Source organism: Haliotis asinina, chromosome 4 (genome assembly GCF_037392515.1).
Source record: "Haliotis asinina isolate JCU_RB_2024 chromosome 4, JCU_Hal_asi_v2, whole genome shotgun sequence".
NCBI classification, from domain to species: Eukaryota; Metazoa; Mollusca; class Gastropoda; order Lepetellida; family Haliotidae; genus Haliotis; species Haliotis asinina.
In genome coordinates this window covers 51,581,914-51,606,861 of record NC_090283.1, presented here as the reverse complement: position 1 = coordinate 51,606,861, position 24,948 = coordinate 51,581,914, and the positions used below count along the sequence as shown (strand labels likewise).

Here is a 24,948-nt window from a genome sequence, read left to right as displayed (position 1 = left end):
CCATGATTAAAAAATGTAGTTATTTGGGCATTTGTAAGGAGCGTTGAATGAATTTTAATAAAAATGTATGTTCTTTGGCCAAATTTTGAATTATGACCTTCATTTGACCTTGACACATCATCTGTGATGAAATTCTCAAAATACATTCTTGGATATGGTAAAATCTTGTTTTGTTGGTGGACTGATAAACATGCCTGTTACTTTTCAGTGACGCAGATCTGTATGATGTTATTCTTTCAGTTATAAAATTTCAAAACATATAAAAAAAACCCAGAAAGCTTCATATTCTGGCACTTCTTTCCATGTACAGAAATTGTTTGTTGATGTTTGTTACAACATTCAGAATAAATTTTATGTGAAGCATTGCAGTGGTCAAAATTGAAAGTTTATATTACAAATGGAAATATTTTCTGTACTTTGTCGATTCATAAAAACCAAAATTGAAATTTAATGGCAGGTTGAGAAATGGTGTTTAGTATTAGAGATAGAGTGGTTAAAGACACAGGTTTGATTCCACGGTTCAGTGTGGGCAGCTTTTTTCTAGTGTCCCCTGTGATATTGCTGGAATATTGCTGAAAGAGGCTTATAACTGCTCGCTCACTTGTGTCACATGAGCCCAATCCATGTAAATGCTTGTAGTGCTAAACGCAAGCCTATGGTAAAGTATAGTGTTCTGATAACTCACTATGTTGTGGATGCTGCCCCATAGTGAACGACTGTGCACACAGTTACATGCACATACAAATTATAATCAGAAATTTGGAAACAGTTGACAAGGTGGTAGTGTTAAGGCCTGTGAACAGAGCTCTGGTCACAAGTTGTGCAACATTGGGTGCGGGAAGTCTTTAGATGGGTGAGGTGTTTGGCAGTTTGATTCCTGAGTTTCTAGGACTTAGTCCTGGCTTACAACCATGCACATGTGATACATGTGGTCTCACTTAAAGGCAGGTGAGTTTGTCAAAAATTGCCTCTGTTGTCCCAGCAGACAATGGGTACCCAGTGGGATGATTCATCTATCTATCCATCCATCACCTTACCAACAGCTTGAGTTATCTGGGGGTAATAATAATTAGATTGTGTTTCTGCGGTTTATAACCTTTACATACAACAAATGCATTATTATCATTACAAGGTGAGCTCCAGAGCCACGACACTTATCTTTCTTTCAGGATCATATGATTTTCACTGGTTACATTGCACTTAAGTAGACTTGTTCTCAACACCTTTGTAAGATACTGGTGTCTGTAAAACTGGTGTTAGTACCGATATTTACATGTGCAATATGTAGGAATATTTATGTTGTTTAACAGTGTATTGAAGAAAGGAATTCGTTGTCATGGTAACACTGTTTATTGCATTGAGATTATTACCTGTCTTAAATGAGAATAAAGCATTCCCATTCTCTATAGTCTAGGCCAGTATTATTTGTTTCATATTCGAATCTCCATGGCTACCGCTGTACCAGCTTTCACAACACTGTCATGCACACAAACCTGTAAAGATCTGGGGTAGATGAGATCTTCAGCAACCCATGCTTGCCATAAAAGGCGACTCTGCTTGTCATAAGAGGCGACTAACAGGATCAGATGGTCAGACTTGCTGACTTGGTTGACATATGTCGCCAGTCCTCAATTAAACTAAAAGTGCTTTATGGTTCAACTTCTTTATTATACAAGGTCACAACGTTTCGAGACAGATTCTAGTCTCTTCTTCAGATTCTCTTCACTTCACTTCACCTGAAGAAGAGAGTAGAATCTGTCGCGAAACGTTGTGACCTTGTATGATAAAGAATTTGAACCATAAAGCACTTTTAGTTTGATTCCTACAACTTCTAAATGCCTTTGAAACAACAGTCCTCAATTGCTCAGATTGATGCTCATGCTGTTGATCACTGGATTGTCTGGTCCAGATTTGATTATGTACAGACTGCCACCATATAACTGATATACTGCTGAGTGTGGCATAAAACTCACTCACTCACAAAATGATGAATAACAGTCAATTAAAGAAGTGAGAAAGCATTTGCTTGAATTAGGTACAATAACTTGAAATATATACTCAATGATGCAAGAGCCATCACAAGATTGAAACTTTTACAGCCATCCAGTGTGTGAAATAATTTCCAAATTTTGCTAGCCAGTTGTACCTGAAAGTTACTAGCCCATAAAATAATTTACTATAGTCCGTTTGGCTCAAAAGCGGACCTATGAACTGCAATCTTACTCGAAAACAAAAAACATAACATACTCAATGAACGCTTATCATAATCAACACATCATACCATGATTTTTAGCAGAATTTTTTACCTAAAAATAAATGTTTTCCAAACAGCCATTTGTAATATTGACACTGTTCACTGTTTATTACGAGGAAAGTAGTGCAGGGAAAGGCACAGCCAGGTGTTCGAGAAGCATATGCACAAGCACCGACAAAGTTATTTATTCATTAACCTGTGCTGTGCTGTCTCGATCCTTTCTTGCACACCTGGCTGTCCCTTTCTCTACGCTCCTCCTTATCAGGCTATCATCTTGCATGAACTTAACAAGTTGGAGAGCAAAATATTTGTATATACAAATGACCCCACGAAAATGCACTAGCCAGTCAGGCTGGAGACATACTGGGTTCTGGATTATTACCAGCCACAGGCTAGCAGGACAGTGGCCGTTTCACGCACTGAGACCATCAGACATGTTTGGTTTGTTGTTCAACTCCACATTCACCAATATGGCCGTTAACCAATCCAGTGATCAACATTGTGAGCATCCCTCAATGCAACTGAGTTAAGATGAGGCGTCAAGCTTGATCACCCAATCCTGTTCGTGGCCTTATAGCGAGTAAGGTTTACAAAAGATAAAGACTAACCTTGATCACAGGTAGTCTGATAATAAGTGGTGTTGAAACGCCTAGGGAAATCTTAACACTGGTACTTACATTGCTCATGTTTCATGTACAATGCCATCTTATCTCAACAAATTCACAGAAAAAGACAGGACTTCCAAATCCTTGACTGACCAACATACCAATATCAGAGGTAAACAGCAGCAAGATTTAACATGTTACAATTGCATGATGGTGTCGTTGATTTTCAAAACAACACATTTTAGACAAATACAGTGCTGCCAGATTGCATAATTGCGGGATTCCCACAAATTTTACTTATCTTTCTGATTTATTTATGAATGTATGCACCAGTAATGGAGGAAATTTATAGTCTGTCATGCATTTTGTCATACCAGGTGCATACTCAATTTGAAAAAAAAAACAATGGAAAAATTCAATGGAAGCAATGACAAACATTCACTAATTAAAATATGGAAACCAACAGAAATGAAAATGAAATTTCCTAAGCTCTGCATATTGCTTGTATGCCTACTTGCACATACAACTGTAATAAGAATCGCTTTAAGGAGCTTGCTTAAGACAAAATATTATTGGTGTCAACTTTTTCTTTATTGTATACACAAGGTTTATGGGCTATTCCTGGGCCCTTCTTTACCTGAGTACATTAAAGAATAAGATCTTTTAGGGATAAATCTTCTTTTAATTCTTTGACACACAATGTTTCAGGGTCATTTCAGACCCCTTCATCAGGTGAACTGACCAAGGTTGTGTGTCAAAGAATTAAAAAAAAGATTTATCAATAAAAGATCTTGGTCATATACAGCTACTTCTAGGTGCCGCTAAAAGACATGAAACAATAAAGAAGTTGACATCCATGATCATTTGTCTTCTAAATGAATACCATCTTCCATATGCCTCTCTAAAACATTGTAATGTGCCTGTTTCCCTGTGTGGAGCTCGACTAATGTACAAACTTTATGATAGTTTTGTCACTTTTGGTTATAGGTGTACATGGTAATGGTAATGGTAGTCGAAGGAAATGCTGGCTGCTGAACTGTATTCTCCGAGTCCTCAATCATGGCCACACAATCCCATATGCCTTGAACCTTTCTATTCAAGGTATCTGTCCAAAATGAAATGCTGCCTGGAATTAACAAATAAAACTGTCAAGTACTGGTTTACCTTACAATGAGGAGTCTATGACGAAATGACAGATTAAACGCATAAGTATGAAAGAAATCAGAGCTCTTATTCTTGAAACATTCATAGCCCTAAGAATTCTTAACTTTGATTCTAGCCTTTGTGGTATGATTGACATTAAGAAGTTCATAGGGCGTTTCCAGAATAGCTAGCCTGGGCCCACTTCCACAAAGCAATCGTAGTGCTGCAATGAAGCAAGTGGGCCCAGGTCCATTACTTTTGTTAGCAATCACAACTGCAACATGTTACAGAGCGATGATGATGATGATGATGATGATGATGATGATGATGATGATGTACAACAGGGCTATGTAAAAAATGTTTTCCGTGTCTCAAAGTGCCCATGTGATCCCTCTTGTCATCGAGTTGTCTGTACCAGACGCCATACCAGACGCCCATCACAATGCTTCCCCCTCCAGCTTCTTCTTCCTCATCGCACTCAGCTTCTGTAACCACCTCTGCATCTTCTCCTCGGGATCTCCATGCAACTGAACAATGATAATCACGATATCGGGTATTTCTCTCATGCAACTGAACAGTAAGGAGGACATGCAGCAGACTTTAATCATGGTCATGGAACCACTCCAAATATCATATCTGATGCATTCAGGGAAGTCAATGCACCCTTACACAAACGCCTACTTCTATGGATCTGCCACTGCCTGTGAAGCGATCATGACTAGCCTAAAAGCACGCTTGCACTCATACACTCTCTTTCTCTCTCAGTCTACACCTCCAAACAGTCAAACAGTGAAGGTCAAGGTAGAATAGGCCTTCAGCAACCTATGGGTGGTCAGTCTCTTTGACTTGGTTGACACGTGTCATCGGTTCCCAATTGCGCAGATAGATGCTCGTGCTGTTGATCACTGGATTGTCTGGTCCAGACTCGATTATTTACACAACACCGTCATATAGCTGGAATATTGCTGACTGTGGCGTAAAACTAAACACACTCACTCCAAACAGTCCAGAAAGACCTTACATAAGGAGGTCTGTCTTGATATGCCCTAGACAAAGCCCCTTGCATAGACCATGCACATTCATGCCCAGTCAGTGATACATTTGTATTTTAGAATTGCACGGACTGCACTGGGTATGTTTGTTTCAGTGTCTGTATGACAGACTACTATTTGTTTTAAAAGTATGAGTTCGCTGAATTTATATCCAGACAACATTTTCAGATAGGTTCATGCTTCGATCTCATCAAGTCAATTAAAATCAGTTTATACCAATGATGATTATGGCAATGACTGAAAAAGTTGTTTGATGGCCTAGTGGTATAAGCGTTTGCTCATCACGCTGAACCCCTGTACACTGCATGATTATAGACTTCAGGTGGCATCTGTCGTCATATTGCTGGAATATTGCTAGAAGCTAAAACAGGCGTAAAACTAAATTCACTCACTCACTTAAATAAACCCACTTACATTAGCATGAGCATAGGAGTCGGGCTCAACATAAACCGGTTTGACTGGATCCAACCTGATGTTGACCTTTCCTGACCCAAACATGGCCTTTTCATGTGTTGTGTAGCCATCATCAGCAGCCTCTGTCTGTAACTGAAAGATATGGATACAATGTTCATCATTCCTTTCTCCATCTAGTCCAAGCTCGTCATTCTCAAAATGTTTGTAGTCCTACAAACTTCCCATTCTAAACACATCAGCTACGATCAATGTTAAGACTTCTCAGTGCTACGAACATTTCGGGGAATAAGGGCATAGGGTCCTTTTCCTCAAATGCATCGTAACCCTAACACAATTGTAACTCCCATACCTTAACATAGACTTATGACAGTCGTAGTGCTACAATTGGTTTGTGGAACAGTTCATAACTGATGTGTTTTCAAGCCACACAGATTTTCATGGACCACATGACAAGTTTCATTAAGAGAGAGAATATTTTATATACTCTCCAAAAAAAACTAGGGGATAATGAACTTTCAATTTAGATAGGAAGTGTAAACGTTAACAAATGTTTCAAGGACAAACATCTTATGAGCACACCACCATTTCCCTCCATTACCACCCTTAAACGCAACGTATGATATGCACGTGCACAACGCAGTAGCCCCATACACGTGCATAGGGTCCCATTCTTGATTTTGATGTTTTTTCAAGACGGTCGAGAAATCACTTAGAACATTAATTTTGACACTCATCTTGCATCACACATTTGTTAGTGTTTGTTTCTAGTCGTTTGTTTTAAAATGAAAATCCTATACATCCAAATTACATGCCATACACTAATCATCTTTCAAAAACGACTACATTCCCCCTCTTTTTTGGAAGAATATATAATATATTTTGTTTTTGATATGAAGCTAACTCTCAAAAACAACTTTGTGTAATAACATGGCGCCTGCTAGAAGGTATCTTATTCTGAGTGTTTTGGTACGAATCTTGGATGTAACTGAACCCAACAAAAGTACTGGACTCTACGTTACTGAGAAAGTGTAATCCCAAGTGTAATATATTTTCAATTATGTTCTAAGGTCTCATGTATATCTATTTAAATACACCATGCTTCTTTATATATTATTTTGAACTTTTTCATAATTTTGGACAAGCTAATCATGTGATAATCAAACTTAAATTGGTGTTATGAACACACACATCCAACACAAACCTTCATAGTATCTCCCTTGTTTGACTTGAAAGGTGTTGGTTTGAATTTGTCTGCCTCAATCTTGGCAACAGCTTTGTTGAAGCTGACTGTGTCCTCCACTCCCGATTCCTGCATCTGTTCACGAATCTTCTCATCAGCTGCAGCTGTAAGTAATAAAGTATTGGTTTAAGACTGTACTGCATATAGCACTAGTTACAGCTGCAGGTCAAATAACAACATTTACATCTATAGGTCATTTAGAATAGGTTATATCTGTAGGTCATAAAACACTAGTTACATCTGTAGGTCATATTACAACAGTTACATCTGTAGGTCCCATCACAACAGTTACAGCTGCTTTTCACATCACAATAGTTTCAGCTGTAGGTCATATAACAATAGTTAGAGCTGTAGGTCATATCACAATAATTAGAACTGTAGGTCAATATAACAATGGCTACAGCTGTAGGTCATATGGCAACAGTTACAGCTGTAGGTGATATTACAAAAGTTACAGCTGTAGGTCATTTCACAATAGTTGCAGCTTTAGTACATATGACATTTACAGTCATATGTCACATAAGAACGGTTACAGCTGTAGGTCATATGGCAACAGTTACAGCTGTAGGTGATATTACAAAAGGTACAGCTGTAGGTCATTTCACAATAGTTGCAGCTTTAGTACATATGACATTTACAGTCATATGTCACATAAGAACGGTTACAGTTGTAGGTCATATGGCAACAGTTACAGCTATAGGTCAAATAACAAGAGTTACATCTCTATGTCTTAACAATAGTTGCTGCTGTAAGTCATATAACAACACTTACAGCTGTAGGTAAGTCCACAGGACATCATGCGATTGATTCTCACTTTCTGCCATAGCCTAAATCTTTTTGTAGGCCCTTGTAGCCTACAGTAAATCATCTGACAATTTGTACATTTTAAAGCCTGCAGGTGCCAGCAGCTGGCCAGCTGGCAAGTTAAAGTACTGCAAGCACTGTGGTGGTATACTCTATTGGACAATTTATTTAGGATGACACAAGGTTTGGTAAACACCCTGTAAATTGTTTGTAGTTATTATTATTTTTATTAAATCCTATCATACAAGAATAATATCACTCAAGTGAATTCAGCTGAATGAAAAGGTGAACAACTGCTGCAATCATAACAGCCACTTTAATGATGGATGCAGTTGTAGAATTGTTAATCAAACATGGATAAATCTCTTATAAAACATTTTATTACAATGGAATCTGTCAAATTCGGACCTTGAGTAAATCGGTTTTCTTTACAATTCGGACCTTAGTGGTGGTCCCGGCAGTACATAGTTAAGTTATCATTACACAAACGCTGAATAAATAGGACTCGGTATAATTCAGAATTCGGATTGAAATCTCGGCCAGACAAGGCAACTGACTATGACGTGCATATGCGACATTAAGCTTGGCTTCTAAGATCAAGTTAATAGAAGATGCCGAATCGACACCTCCCATTAAACAGAAAGACCTTGCCGAAAAGTACAAATTCAGCAAGCGAACAGTGTCGGACATTTTAAGAAAACGGGACTACTACCACCAACAGTATGCCAAAAATGTAAATGCAGAAACCAAGCGAAGGCACAATTTTTAAATATGACAACATTGGCATTATGCTCTGCGAATGGTTTTCACGTGTACGAAGTAAGAATATGCCACTGTCCGGACCAATACTGAAGGAGAAAGCTTTACAGTTTGCGACTGACCTCGGTGTGACTGATTTCAAGGCGTCTGATGGATGGTTTTCGTGTTGGAAACAACGCTACAATGTGAACAGTTTACTGTTAGTGGAGAAAGTGCGTGCGTTGACAGTGATGTGACTGACAGCTATAAGGACCGCCTCCCAACCATCATCGGAGATTATTGCCTGGAGGACATTTTTAATTGTGATGAGACAGGATTGTATTACCGTGCACTGCCTGACAAGACCCTGTCAAATAAACAACACGCATCAAAAGGCGGCAAAGTTTCAAAGGAGCGCCTGACTGTTCTATTGTGTTGTAGTGCTACCGGTGAGAAACTTAAGCCGCTTGTGATCAGTAAAGGGAACATCCCAGGTGTTTCAAGAACGTTAAGTTCCTCCCCGTGACATGGGCAGCCAGTAAAAAGGCTTGGATGAACAAGACATTGTTTGACAGCTGTTTAGGAGAACTGAATCGCCAAATGAGGAAACACAGAAGGAAGATTCTTTTATTCATAGATAATGCACCTTCGCACGGACGTGAGTTAGATTATAGCAATGTGGATGTGAAGTTTCTTCCCCCTAATACAACTTCTGTGTTGCAACCACTCGACCAAGGGATAATACGTGCGTTTAAGGCAAGGTATCGAAGACACATGCTAAAAGTTCTCTTGACGCGTCTGGATGACAGTGAGAGTGTGGGCAAACTTTGTAAGTCAGTGACTGTGCTGGATGCAGCGTGTTGGATAAACCTCGCTTGTTCTGAGACCACAGTTTCGACTGTTGTGAAGTGTTTTGCAGCAAGTGGATTCAGGCCCCTCAACCAAGACGAAAACACAAGTGACAGCGAGGAAGATGACATTCCATTGTCAAGACTCATGTCATCGCTAAATCCAGATGTAACGGCAGAAGAGTACATTTCTTTTGATAGTAAAATCCCCACAGAAAGCATGTGTGATGATGATTGGGAGCGTGACATGGTGGAGTCACATCGTGGAACTGCGAGCGAGTGTGTGTCAGATGACAATGACGATGAACCGGATGATGATGATGAAACGATGTCAGATGTGTCTCATGTTGAAATGATGAACATGTTACAAAGAATGAGACAATTTGCATATCGTAACAATGAGAGAATGTAGCAGCCTATTTTGAGCTTAGAGGTAATGACACAGGATGTTGCGCTACGTCAGCCATTTTCCGAGCACAAACAGACCGACTTGAGGCAGTATTTCCGTAAGTGAAAGTAAAACTGACCATGAATCACAACATGATGATCAAGTTTAAGTGAAATTAATAAATTAATAATAAATTAATAAATAATTATTCATTTTACACTAGTGTATTGTTGTTTATTTATGTGTTTTCACTGTTGTGTCTGAAAGTTCAACTTCGTCATCAAGGGAGCTAACTCCTGTCAAATTGGACAATTCGGACTCTATGTAATTCGGACAATTAACTCGGTCCCAGTCGAGTCCGAATTTGACAGATTCCACTGTATATATATTTTGTTTCAGGTAAACATATCTGGTAGGCAAGGGCTCCACTGTGTATAATGAACTGCATATAATGCTATATAGAATGATATAGAAAGATATATAGGATTGATGTATCAACCTACCTGCTGCCTTCAGCGCCAATCTCATTCTGGCACCAGCTTGTTCTCCTGGAGTCTGCAAAGAAGAAAAACAGGACATGATATTTGATATACTTGGAGCGGACTCATGAAGATGTCAGTTAGAACTGGTCTCCAGCAGCCTATGCTTGTTGTAAAAGGTGAGTAACGAGATTGGGCGGTCAGGCTTGCCAACTTGGTCATCGTGTCCTACTTGAGCTGATTAATGTTCATGTGTTGATCACTGGATTTTCTGGTGCAGACTTAACTATTTGCAGGCTGCCAACATATAACTGGAATATTGCTGGGATTAAACAATAACCAATCCACTTGGGATGGTGAGTACATCTTTAGAGATGTTTTTATTTCATGAAAGGTTTTCCCAATAGGGCTATAAAAGCAAACTCTTAAAAGCCACATCACTTGTTGATTTAGACCAAAAGGGTACTGACACAAGACCTGCACAGACTGACAGCTGGGAAACGCAGAGATGCCAATCCTATGTTGGGCTTAAGTGTAATACTGGAGGTCAAAGGTCGCTTCGACATGGTGCACATTTTCACAATACGAAGATTCTAACATGAAACACACATGACCCATCAAAATGAAACCCCATACATTGACACAAAATACTGTAATTCCTTACAAGTTAACTGGAATGACTGCGACACTAAGAGTAAGCAATTCCTATCGGTGTAATGCCATTTTTGAATCCCTGCCCTGGTGTGCTATAAAACAGTTCCCTGTAAAATTGCATCCACTTTATTTATTTTTGTAAAACGACTAGAAAAGCGTAATTATTACAGATTAAGCGTAATGGCGTAATTTAATGGCCAGAATCGTAGTAATTCCACCCAAATGTTTGGGATTGGCATCTCTGGAAATGTGAATGTGCCTTGGACATGATTGGGACTGTCAAGTTGATTTTTAATGCCACCACTCAACCATCCTGCTACTACAGATCAGATACCAAGTGACGGTAACCACTTGAGATCAAATAAATATGTATAAGAACACCTTGCCAAGATTGTCATATAGTTCATAGCCACTTTGAGTGAGTGCCTTTTTGTAGCCATATTCCACTAATATCACAACAGGTAAATTGATCTCAAGGTCTTAGGCGTGACGAGTGAATGCTCTAACCACTAGGCTACCCGACCACCCCCACCATTTTTAAGATGCACTACGTCAGGTGTGGAATGCTACCCCCAGAACAACTATTCAAAGATTCATTAGATCAATGTGAAGACATTAAAAGGTTCATGATTCTGCCATAGCGGATATACCTGACTCGGACGTAAATATCACCTTCCTGTGGAATTGTTTTGCCCTTTGATGTCTTTCTAAATAATTCCATCAATCTATAAAATCGGTTGTTGCTCAAGCGATTTTTGTGATATTTCAAGATTTCTTACTGTTATGTTTTCCATATTGTTCAGTATATTTCAGTCAGTCACTCACCATGTTATCAAAGCCAGGTATCTGTTCCCGAATGTCTGCCTGGATGCTGAAGAATATGAAAATATGTCAACTTGCAAAATGTATCTTTGAACTGTTCTTGAAGGAAGTGAAATGAGGACTACTGTTAGACTGAAGTCTAAGCTAGATCCATTGGCTGATATCACAAGCATCGATCTACGAAAATGTGACAGAGTGACACAACAACCAAGTCACCATGTTTGGAAAAACCTCATCTGTTTAGTCATGAATTTCCACAAACACAGATTGATGAAAATTAATTCTAACCCAAATCTTGCATGGGTTGCTGAACATCAATTTTAACCTGGCTTTTTGCAGGGTTACAAGCATGGACTGAAGCAGACTGATTCTGAGTCTCTGCAGGAGCAGGGACTATCAAAGAGGAACAATAATAAGCAATAGCAAGAGTTGATGGTAATATATATCACTCTGATACTCACTCTTTGGGAGCTGGGCTCTCTCTCTGTGATCTGCTTTTCTTCTTGTCTGGAGATCTGCAACCATGGCAACATATTTTTTGGTTGTTCAATCACTATAATACACGAAGGAATTATTTTGCCATACGAAAAAATTCTGTCACCATGGTAACTGTGATTACTAGTCTAACAAGTGCCTACTTTTATCAACTGCTTACAACCATCACCATCTCTCTTGATACTTGCTTAGCACAGAATGCTGGCTTAGTACTCTTCTTGAAGGGTTTGGCATAAATCCAGTTCAACTTCCTTATGTTTGCTAAGACCACACAATGGACACTAATTACAGTTCACTTCAAAAAAACCTTCTATCACCTGACCAATCACTGAATCAGAGTGAGCTTACTAGATGAAAGAAGTGAAAGTCTGAATATGTTTATAATATAATTGAGACATTGTTCAAACAGTTTGCAAACAGCAGTCTCAGTTGAAACTTGTCAGTTAGAGACAAGTGAGATTGAGAGAGCAGCTTTTTTTATCATCGCAATGGCGCGTCAAGTTAATGAAGTCATTCTAATGTGACCTGCTCTTAAATTTTCATGTACAGCCGTAACAACATAGCCAGCTCCAGAGGGGGTGTGCAGGGGTGCACCCATCCTCTCTCAAAAAGCTGGATCCACCCCATTGTCTTCACACAAGGGTTACTTGTCATATCTAAACCTCTGTTCTGCCCTTTTAATAAGTTTTACGATGGTGAAAGTGTTCTGGATTCATGATTGGTTGCAATCAGGGACTTTGTTTCAAAAGTAATCATTTCTAAGGCCTCAGTAACGAGTGCTTCACGAAAACTAGAAACTCTTCTCCAGCATCAATGCGCATATATTTCTTCTAGGCAGAACTCAGTCAAGTAATGGCAGATCAATGGCATCTCCATAGTCGTTAACAACAGACAAGCTAGCCATTAAATGTCTTGTGTATCACATCAACACAAGTCCCTGGCAGAGGAGGAATAAATGTGGCCCTACATTTGCTTGTTTCAGACAATTTGGATGTCGATGTAACATGTTTTGATTTGAGCAGAAAGAAAAGAGATAAAAATTTGTGTTGTGATTTTTCGCTGCAAGGTGATTTTATGAGAACCAGGATATATGGCCATATTACAACAGAGGTTCGTAGGAAGATATGACAAATAACCTCTTTGAGAAGAGAATGTATCCGCCCCTGAGCAAGAACTAAGATATGATTTCAATGACATTAATCTAGTTTAATTAAATGTTAGCAATGTTAAAAAAAGCCCTGACAGACTACAAATGAAGGAGTTTCTGAGAGTTGTCATGTTAAAGACAACCGTTTTTCTGAGTAATGACACTCAGTGAGCAAATTCCTTTCTCTACTGGGAGTAGATCAGAGACAACAAAAACTGATTTCATTACTTGTAGTACTAGCTGATGAGCGAGTATAGTTTTATGTCTCTTTAAGTAACATTAAAGTAATATCACTGTCAGGGACAGCACTGATGGGCTTCAAACAATGTACCCATGTGGGAAATCAAAAATGTAATTTTCTGAATAAAATTGATATTTTATATTTATCCTGACTCATGCTTATTGCTTATCTCCTCTTCCCTGGCGAAGGTAGTGGAAATACCTGAAATCCCTTGAAGTTCCCTTCTAAAAGAAGCGGCTGTAAAAAACACTCACCCACATGTAGTCTCCCTTATTTTCCCACGCAAATGGTCATGTGACTTGCCATGCTCTTGATTCTCTCCTTGTATATCACCCGACATGAAAATATAGTCAGCATGCCTGTGTGCTGAATTGGGAGGGCTTTTGTCATGAGTCAGGATAAGTATAAAACATCAATCTTATCCATAAAATTACATATTTTTCCTTATCCTGACTTGTGCTTATTGCTTGCAGAATCCGACAGAAATGGCGGTGGGTCAGGCCACGCTGAAGTCTGCTGTCTGTCAAAATTACGTCCAAAAATCCACACCCCCTACCCCTCAACGGGAACTTGTAACGGCGGTAATATGATCCTGCTCTTCTAATATTCATTGTAGATTCTGGGGGGATCACATCCAGTCGATTTTGTCTTCAGCAGAAGGCTTCGTTGACTGGAACGTGTGATATCGAAATTAACTAGCGACCTGCTAGTTTCTGATGAAACTAAATGTCAATGATATTGAAATGAAGACTAGTTGCGATCCCTCTTCATGTACAAGTATCTTCATTATGAGTACAGGGTCAAAATCACTCATGTTAGTCCGTGCATGGACTTTCCACCATTATACTCCGCAGGGCATCTGGCTTCTGCAAGTCACGTGATAAAACAGGTGAGTGAACTCAGCGTCTTTGGGGAACTGTTCGTTGCTAAACAACGACAAGAGGCCCAAACTGATGAATGCAAGAGACGTCCTCCGTGGCTATGTCTCCTAGATAATAGTTGACAAACACCGTGTTTGACTTCCAAAAGCAGCCCTCCATTATAGCTGATAGTGAGCAATTCCCATCTAGCGCTACTGTAGAGGCCAAGGCTCTGACTTCGTGTGGGTTGGAAGCTTGCAGAGGATCCAATCCTGCTGCTTTATGGGCTCACAATATAACAGCTCTGATCCACACTGAGACAGTGTTGCGGGATACTTCCGTAGGTGTATCAGTGGATATAGGGATAAACAGACGCTTGAAACGTTGCCTTCTAGACTTGGTACATGCGATGTGTATCTTCAATGCTCTGACTGAACATAACAATAAATCTTGAGTATCATGCGGCCCTAGGATTGAAGGTAATGCCGGTATGTGGAATCGCCTATCCGGTTGACCTGGCAGTTGATTTTTCGCAATAAAATCCCATTGTAGGGCTAGATAGACTGTCTGCTGATGATTTGCATCAAAGCTTGTGTGGTTAAAGTCTAGAGCATGAATTTGAGCTGTAGCCAAGGCAAGTAAAAACAGCGTCTTCTGAGTAGGCAGTTCAACTAAGGTCCAATCAAGCGGCTTGTATGCATCACTTGTGAGATGTTGAAGTACCATGTTTAGATCCCATGCTGGAGCTCTAAATCTACGCTGTTCATCTTCCAACTTGAAAGAGCGTAGTATGGCAAGTAACTCGGGTACTTTAGTCAGCTTGGTTGCCGTTTCATGGTGACGACTGAGCTGAGAGATGCCAAATATGAAGGGTGTGAGTGGATTTCCGTAAGGGTAAAGTAACAGTTTTCGCTGCTCTCGACGAATATCCTCTGTGTTTTAAACAGATTTTAATACATTCTACACGTGAAGTCGGAATACAAGTGGGTTGCCGTGTGCCTGTTTCGTTTGGAGGTGGATGAGAAGATTTCTCCAACCTGGTAGTTGTAGCACTGGTCCTAACTCCTCTGTAAGTGTTGGAAACCAATGTCTCGTTGGCCAATAAGGCACGACCAAAGTCAGTTGTAGTCTCTTGGTCTGTCTTATTTTCTCGATGACTGGAGGGGGACATGCAAACACATTTAGTCCTTCCCATGGGATGCTGAGAGCGTCTGTTGCCCAGGCTAACGGATCTGGTACCAGTGATACAAAGGTTGTTGTCTGTTTGTTGAACCTTGTTGCAAATAAGCCTATTTGCGGCGATCCGAATGTCTGGCTGATTAGTTTAAACGCCTCCTGATGCAGTATCCACTCTGTCCTGGTATGTGACATGCTTTTATTTGGAGATTCACACTGTTGACTGGATCGAAGAGTTGAAACGTCAGGTGTGGAAGAGATGGAGATCTCGTTGACCCCTGTTTGTTTATGTAAGAGGCCACTGTTGACTTGTCTGTGTGTATCTTCAGTAGTTTGTCTTTCAACATTGCCGACCAGTAATGGATAACATGAATGACTGCTTTCATATCCAGCTAGTTGATAGAAGATGATTTCGTCTTCGATGTCTTAGAGTTCTTCGATTGTGCTTGTGCTTCTGAGGAAGATCTCTTCTGAGGTATGGGGGATGACACGCCGGACCCCAGACATAGTCCCGGACAAATGCCAAACATTTCACTGGAATGAATCTCAGCAGACATAGTTAAACAATTACCCAAATTTAAATCACTTGTTTTAGACATGACTAATGCAAGCCGATGTTGCTTGTCCCTAGCACATCTGTAAAGTCTCAGTTTAAGAAATATGTGCTTAATAAAGACACAACAATGACAAATTTGATAAATTATAATGCATATACAAATCCAAATACCGTATACGAGCAGAATTTAGTTTAAAAACCAAAATAAAGAAAGAACTTATCGCCGTATCGGGACCTTCAGGTACCTCCAGCTGCCCACATCGGGCGATAAGGAGAGAGTGAAGAGCATGGAAGGTCACATGACCGTTTGCGCGGGAAAATAAGGAAGCTCGAGGCTACATGTGGGTGAGTGTATTTTACGGCCGCTTCTTTTAGAAGGGAACTTCAAGGGATTTCAGGTATTTCCAGCGATAAGCATGAGTCTGGATAAGGAAAAATTATACTTTAACTACCAGGCTATCCTACCACCCCTAACTGTAGATGAACAGCACTGTTTGTTTCAGTGGCAATAAAGGCTCATTTTTAGGGAGTTTGACATCTGAAAAAGACCAAAATATTTATCCTCATTCCTTTTTACAAACATAGCTTTGTTTCATCATACTAGGATGCTGACATAGAACAATCTATATGGACAAATACAAAATGAGAGGTTGACACCATTCTGAGAATAAATATCTTCTCTGACGAACCTTGATCTCCTTCCTCTGCTTCTTGACCTAGATCTGCGACTTCTACTTCGTGAATCTGACCTTGACCTCCGACCTCTGCTTCTTGAATCAGACCTTGACCTCCGACCTCTACTTCTGGAATCAGACCTCGACCTTCGACCTCTGCTTCTGGAATATGACCTGGATCTTCTCCTGGTATGTCTGTCTCTACTCCTTGATCTGTATCTGTCTCGGTTTCTCTCGGGACTCCACGAACTGGACCTGGATGAAGATAATGAGTATATAGGATTTGGGATTGATATATTGTGCTGTCAAGACGTAACCTAGGTGCAGATTAACATGCCTGAAAGGAGAGTCAAGCGTTAGCCATGATATGATTTGACTCTTAGCAACAACTCAGCAAATTCATGGCCAGGAAAACCTGCTATACATTGCCCACATGCAATATTCAGTGAGGGGCAATGGTGTCACACATCTAGACTTGTGCTATAACCTTATTACATTTGTGACATCATACTACTGTGTATTCGCTACATGATATTTCAGGCATGGAACAATGTTTACTAAATTCACAGTGCACGTTCCAGAAGTTGTACCAAATTCAAACGTAAGACTTTTTTTCATTTTGACATATAATTACAAATGCCATGTAGGGTATCAGCTCCTTTATTTTTCAGAAATGAAGAGACTCAGACATTATCTTCTACAGAATGATTTAGAAAGATCTGGAAGGAAATTATTCTCGAATCATCTGCTTTGGAGAGGGAGGTAAAGGAAGTTAAGACTTGCCTCTCACCTCTCACTATATCTCGAGCTACCATAAGGGAGTGAGCGTGTTTTGTTTTCCACCGCACTCAGCAATATTTCACTTATCTGGCAGCAGTCTGTAAATAATCGAGTCTGGAACGCACAATCCTGTGATCATCAGCAAATGCAATGATCATCAGCAAATGCAGTTGGAACTCATCAAAATATTTCCACTTACAGTGTTCATATCGACTGGATTCAAACATTTTGAATGCCCTAAGTAATCTTTATCATCAAACGTGACTGAAAACTGGATACCCTCAAAGTACTGTGATGCATTGAACATACAATAAACTGTTAGTGTTACTACTAACCTGTATCTATCCCTGCTCCTTGACCTCCGACCTCTACTTCTTGACCTTGACCTTCTTAAAGGACGGTCTCTTGATCGACTGCGAGATCTCTTCTTGTGCTTCGTCTTCTTCGACTTTTTATGCTTACTTGAGTACCTGCTGCTTCCGCTACTGGCTGATCTGTAGGTGAACAGATGAAAGTCATATAACTCTATGCAGAGATGCCGACCCCAAATTGGTGCAAATAGGAATCTGAGCTCCCTAACACAAAACATTTTCTTAAAGTTTCGGACTTGACAGTTTGTCTGCATGAATTTCCCAAAATCTGAGTTGCACTGTGCACAAACCTTCAAAGCTGCAACCACTATCTTTGTTGACACTGGCCAGTCTGAGTAAACTTATCTCAGCACTTTTCGTTACACTCTACTACTGAGTCTAACAAAACCTGATGGGAGGTTGCGTCAGGTAACCTTAGAGATTGACCAATCAGAACACAGCTTACCAATTCGCGAAAGTGGATATTCGCACATACCTTTTGAACTTTTTATCTCGAAAAGGTTTGTACCCGAACTATTCCAAATGCTATTTAGCATACGCTTGCTTCTGGTTGGTGCACACGGCATACGTACAACCATGACAACGGTGAGTAAGCGGCCACTGGAAATAGTGTTCATGGCAATATTCAAGGATGTTATCTGGCGGAAATGTTAGCTCATGGTAACCATGTCAACAGAAACCCTAAATCGTATATACTGCAGGTAAAATAACTGTGTTATAATGCAGATTTTTGTTCATGGAGAGACCCGTGTCAATGACCTGAATATTTTGTAAGTCCCTCCGATACCTAAATAGTAGCCGTTGTCTGATTGGTTAAATCTATTTAACCGTCTTGCTATTGATTGGACAGTCATTGGTTACCTGACACGACCTTCTTCTAGTTTTTGTTAGACTCAGTGGTGAAGTGTAACGAAATACACTGAGACTAAGTTTACTTAGACTGGACACTGGCTAGCTCGGTTGCAATGGCAGCTTATCACACTGGCTACTGTGAGAATGCAGAGCCAGCAAAGGGAGGCAGTAAAGTTTTCAGGCCGAGCCAAAGATGCATCCAGGGTATAGTGAAGATTTATTGCAACATATACCCTGGAGATATCGAGGATGTATAAATTGTTTCAGTGTCTTTACATTTAACAATCCTTATATAGCTGAAACGATTTTGCAGTACTCGGCAGCAGTATTTGTGAATAAAATAAACAGTGCACGTCAGTACTCTGCGGCAGTATTTCTGAATATAATAGACAGTGCATGGAATTTATCAGGCAGCCAACTCTATTTCCAGATTAATTTCTTGTGTAAATGATTTGAGAACTTCTGTTAATAAAGTCTTATATTTATCTAATTATCAATATATTCTCAAAGAGGATCCTAGCCCCTGCAAGTTACACTATATATACCTTTGTTATATTTTGAAAAAGTCGAATAGAGCTTGGTGGAATGGCGGAATCAACATGCATTTTTCAGGATGATTCTGATAGATTCAGGAGGGTTGGCATCTCTGCTCTATGATTGTTCATCAATCAAGATATATAAAATTAAACTGTCTTTCAAATGCACGCTAGTCTGCTATGCCTTGACTACAAAACTGGCTGAGGATAAGAAAAATTCCATTGTCCCTGTTGACATTAGTCCTTAGTGGCAAGCAGTATGTGAGTGCCACAGTTCTCAGTCACTTCTCAATGCTTCATTTATGTTACAAAACTGAACTGAATAAAATCGATATCATTAAAATTAGTATAATTTTGTCTAATTCAGGCTGGAGTAGCACCAAAGTCTAAGAAACAGTAAAAGAGGGTTTCTACTTGTAGGATTGGGTCTGTTAATTTTATTTTTTGTTTATTAGTGCACTCAGCAATATTCCAGTAAAATGGCTGCCATCTGTAAATAATTTGACTGATCTCTGGACCAGATAATTCAGTGATCAATAGCATAAGCATCTACATATTCAACTGGTGAAATGACATGTGTAAAACTGGGTTAGTGAGTCTGACCTCTCAATCCCACTAGTCACCTTTTAAGACAAGCATGGATTGCTGAAGACCAATTCTAACCCGTCTATTCATGGGTATGCCTGGTCCATTTTCTAATCTAAATTGGATAAAACAAACTTCCTCCCTGGAAACACTTCAAAGTCGTGTCCTGTTCTGAGTATCATGTGTACAATTTTAATGGTGAGTGAGTTAAAATTTAAAGTCACTTTGGCAATATTTCAGCCATATTGTGACTAAAACAATATGCAGATTAACAATCATGAAAGATAGATTACACAGTCCTGTCAACAAAGGAGAGTAAAATGACTAGAACATCACAGATATGCATGTAAAACTAGTAATTAATTCTAAAATATTTAGCTATAGGGGACAACACAATATAAAAATAGGATGCAGATCGCCAACAACTGAAGGTAGATCACCATACTTAGGACCATGGGGACTTACAACAGTACCTTTGCTACCTGCATGGACCCCAGCTGGATTTATACCATCCCCTCAGCTGCTGGCAATTGCAGGAAATTTTAGCCAAAATTAAAATAAAAAGAATATTATGTTTAAAACTCCAGGTATGTTTACATTGACTTTGAATGTTTAATGGTGATAATGGTGACCTGACGCGAGACATTAACTTGCAAATCACTGTTGAGAATGGGCTATCAGTGCATAATTTCACTTGTGAAATGACAACTTTTGTTTCTTGAAACTGCTTAATGTTTTCCTCCACTAAAATTAACAATGGTTGTTATTCTTGTATCGTAACCTTCACTATAGCATTGATGAAAATGTTAAATATATATGGCAGGTCACAGTGTTTGTTAGCCTAGCACGGGGCTGCCATTGCAGGGGTTAAAAGATGCCATCGCTTGACACATGGGACAAGTCAGTTTTCATTTCGGGCAATGGAATGTCAGTAGGCTAGTAGAAAATTTCCACCAATGGAAACAAACTGCAAATATACTTGAATTCCATTTCATATCTGCTCAAAATATAGCCATTACATTTTGCAGTGATAATAAAGTAGAGTTATCTTTCTTTGCTATTTATTCACTTTTCAACATTTAAAGTAAGTAAACATTAACATCAAACACCATGTTGATTAATTCTTTCATAACTACATCATCATGTTTATGTCATGAAATCAGGGCAAATGAAAATTAATCAGGAGAAGTTACTTTCTTAAAGTTTCTAAAGTTTAAAAAACAATTTTGAATTTTGAAACGGTGGCAGGATGCAAAAGTATGAAAAATGTAGTCCTTAGAGATAAGGTAATTCCGCAGAGATTGTATCTATGTATAAGAACTTAAGGGTTCACCTATCTAGTACTGGTTCATGGTATACCACTCAAAAAGTGTTAACCCTACAAGCGTGGAAGATTGAATCTTTGTGATAAGTTCTGTAAAATGATCTTTCATTTGAAAAGAAATCTTTCTAATATTGTGGTTCGAGTCAGATTGGGAAGACTCTCACTTACAGTCAATCAGTATGTGAAAATTATGAAATATTGGATAAGATTATTATCCAAGAGCGATAACTATATTCTTGCATTATATGCGTTTGTCATTCTAATAAAGGAGTATTAGAACTGAATCTTATTCAGTTTATGAAAAATATTTGACAGAGTTAGATACTCAAGTTTATAGGATTTCATTATCACAATTTTGTTGTTCGGGTCATAATCTTATGATATCAGATGGTGGAAAGCTTAACATCCCAAGAAAGGAGAGGTTGTGTCCCTTTTGTATTATACCAGAAGTAGAAAATGAATTTCATTTTAGTTTTATATATCCATTTTATCACAAACTTTAGCAAAATATTTATCTACACACTTTTGGAGTCACCCATCAGATAGAATGTGTGTCCAATCATTTTCTTCAACTTAATTTTCTTAGCCCAAAGAAAAAACAGAACTTCCTTACATTTGACAATGAATTGACAGTGAAGTACAGTTACAGAATACCGGATAGCTTGTGTCATGTTACCCTCACCCTAATGCAAACCCTAAATCTTACCCTAATCCTAACCTAAACCTAACCCTATCCAGATGTAAACTTGCTTGCTTTCAAAGATGGCAGAAGGTATCCCGTATCCTGTAATCTTGTTGACAATGATATTACAATATGTCCAATAGTTCATCATATGTGTACTGACATTCACATATACATGTACTAGTTGTTAACCTGGAAAATGTAAAACTGGCCAATGGCCCCATTACAGGGATATATCTCATTCTTAATTAAGTGCTTTATAAATAAATTGTTATTATTGTTATTAACCAAGCCAGCGGTAACATGCCAGTACAACATAAAGGGAACCAGGGTGTGTTTCATTTCCACCTAGGCTTCATGGTTTGTGTATGGTTGCCAAACAATATCCCAGAAGCCTACATAATCTGACAAGTCTCTGACCAAACATGGAATAAATATAATGATGATGATGATTATGATAAATGTGATGAAGCTATTGATGATGTACTCAACCTTGATCTTGACCTTGACTTTCTCCTCTTCTTTTTCTTTGATTTCTTCAAATCATAATCATCATCACTATCAGAATAACGTCCCATCTTTGTCAAGAAAGCACCTGTTGAATATACGTGAACAATAAAATGGACATTAGGCTTCACAACCTCCATATCATAGATTCCATCTCAAACTGCACACATCTCTTCAGAGTAGACAAAGAATTCTTTTGTTGTTACCTCAGTCCACTCTGAAGGAGGGATGGAAAATATTCTTGAATTGTTAATGTACCCTGGTACAGTGGCACTTGTAAAATCACTTGCCATGACACTTTTTCCACTATACTCTTGTTGAATATTTAAATAAACAACATAATTAACAATGGAAAGTCAACTGGACACCGGTACAGCGTGATATATAAATTAGCTTGAAAAAACCCCACTAAACTGGGACGTTGGGCTGTTTTGGGGGGATATATGCCGAGGAAAATTGGGACCATTAATAAGATCTTGGTAAGAGTTCCGCCCTGCATGAAATGCATCCTATTTATTCGAGGTTTTAGGGTCATGGGGATAGGGTAAGGGTGTGCTTTAGCTTTAGGTTTTGGATAGTGGTTAGTGTTAAGTATTTTTGATAAATAAACATTGGTTATTCGTTACATAATGATAAAATAAAACGGGGTAAAGGGCGGAAATCTTTCCAAGATTGCTTTGATCACAGTTGATCATGTTGATTATTACTATGCTATTGAAGTCATAAGTAAGTGCATCAACATTTAGGAGTAATCAGAACCCGATCCAGGGTAGCCCCATAGTATCAGCATTACAACATGGCCGGCTTTGTATGAATATATCTTCTCTGTTCCCGAGAAGGAACAAACCTAGGCCTTCAATAAAATCATTACCAGAGGTGTGGTTTTCCCCTTTTATTAATCGGTCCGCATATCTCACGTCGTGCCTTCGTTTTTGTTGATGCCCTTTTTGCAAAACAGAGTTGTCTCCCGTGGCGTTGTGGACCATATCAGAATCGCTTATACCACAGCAAAGATACTTTCCGAACAATCCTTATCATCCAGCCAGGGCTGGTGCAAATAATTATAGCTGGTGTGACAGAACATTAATTACATGACATGGTCCATTGCTTGATGACGGGATGATATTGGAGAATCGCTTTGCCATTATATGAGCGATACGAAATGGAGCTTTAATTCCGGATGCCGAGTTAGGCGCGCGTGTTCTTAAAGTTTTGAAAAGTGAATGTAGTGCAAGAATTGCGCTGGCCTGGATCAGGATCTGCGTACGACTACACAATTACACAGAAATGTAGAATATTAAATTTCCTATCCGTTGGCCTAAAAATAAGTGCGATTGCATCTGCTGTTTGAGAATTAAACTGTTACCGCAAAATGTTGTTAAAATCAGTAAATTTCGTTTTATCGTGCACCGGTGAAAGCACTGTGCTACGATTTTTTTATTTTTTAAAAAAAAAAAAAAAATGGCATCTCTACTGCAGTACGGAAAGTGTGAGCGAAGGTAATACAGCCTGATATCTGGACGACATAAGTATGTATGGGATGGGTTTATGTGCTTATGCTTAGAGGTATACGCTCAACATTACAATGGCTTGCAATAAATGTCAAAAGTGGATTTCCTCAGTAAAGTCAACGACGACAAAGACGTCATACACGTATAAAGATAAGGGGGCATAACTCCGCCATGCTTAGCACCAGATCAATGTAACTCAGATGTGGGAGCATTCGTTTGGGATATAGACGCTATATCTTCGCTATGTTTTGTTCACGGTCAACGCAACTATTTCAATACAAAGTTCCCCAATGTGCCATCAATGTGATACGTTTTGGTAGTTTCAGAATTTGTAAGAAAAGATGCTAATGTACCACATCAGAAAGCACGTAATAGCAGTTTGGATGGCCCTATCCGTCATATAAGTTTTGTTCTTCTGTTTGTGTAGATGTATTTTGACCAATTTTGCAGCATTATTTACAGAGTATGTACTAACCATACCTCCAAATGTAATGAAATTACAGAAAAAAAGGTACAACATAATTGTTGAAGCGGGGAGACTATATACAGAGGGAGAGGATAAACTCCTCGATAAGCCCCTGAACGTATGCCTCAACTCGTCACGTGACCAGTGTAGCCAGTATGGAGGCAGCTTAGTCATTAAGATTGAGCCCGGGTTTTTATCAACAGCTGATTAAATTCGCTGAGTGATGTGACAACTGAAAAGCTACATGTACAAGATAAGTTAACTAGTTTGTAACCTCAGCTTAAGTCAGATTATTGTTATTAGTGTCAGTATTAGGACAGTAGATTTGTAGAAAAGTTTCAGGTCGGCATGTTATAGCTCACTGGCTTCCATTCTCGATTTTCCGTGAAGATAGACTAAATTGTGTCGATAAAAACTTCTTTCACACATTCGCTGAGTTTTTTTAGAAGGGAAACATACCTGTACTTGAAAGGTATTTGCAAGTGAGTGTTTCTAGTTATTGCTTCAAAAGCTTCTTTCATATACACGTTTAATTTTTATGAGGGGAATATACTATCTGGCGAGATGTGTTTGTTAGCCTTGTGTTATGTGTGAGATTGAATGAGTTGGGCTTTCTCATTGTATTTATTATTTAAAGTTGCCCTCAGGTATAATCCAGTTATTTGGCAGTGGTCTGAAAATAATCGAGTCCCGACCAGACAGTCTAATGATCAACATCATGAGTGTTGATACGCGGTATTGGGA

General features: G+C 39.0%; 1 protein-coding gene across 1 annotated transcript; it reads right to left on the bottom strand.

Annotated features, from left to right (window-relative positions):
- Positions 1-1,334: 1,334 nt before the first annotated feature.
- On the bottom strand, positions 1,335-23,209 carry LOC137281653 (serine/Arginine-related protein 53-like). Its single transcript, XM_067813037.1, has 10 exons — positions 23,099-23,209; positions 22,213-22,315; positions 17,706-17,864; positions 16,606-16,845; positions 11,903-11,956; positions 11,445-11,490; positions 9,990-10,041; positions 6,670-6,812; positions 5,469-5,600; positions 1,335-4,529 (listed from the first exon to the last, which is right to left on the bottom strand). Exons 2-10 carry the CDS (start codon positions 22,296-22,298, stop codon positions 4,440-4,442), a joined length of 1,002 nt encoding a protein of 333 aa, XP_067669138.1. The 5' UTR covers positions 22,299-22,315; positions 23,099-23,209; the 3' UTR covers positions 1,335-4,439.
- Between the last annotated feature and the right edge of the window lie 1,739 nt (positions 23,210-24,948).

Bases quoted from the DNA above. Each gene is read 5' to 3' on its own strand.
- LOC137281653 (XM_067813037.1), bottom strand. From the start codon at position 22,298: ATGGGACGTTATTCTGATAGTGATGATGATTATGATTTGAAGAAATCA. The intron at 16,846-17,705 runs GTTAGTAGTAAC...ATCTTCATCCAG, and splicing joins AGGAGCAGGGATAGATACAG to GTCCAGTTCGTGGAGTCCCG. The intron at 10,042-11,444 runs GTGAGTGACTGA...TCTTCTTTGCAG, and splicing joins TACCTGGCTTTGATAACATG to ACTCCAGGAGAACAAGCTGG.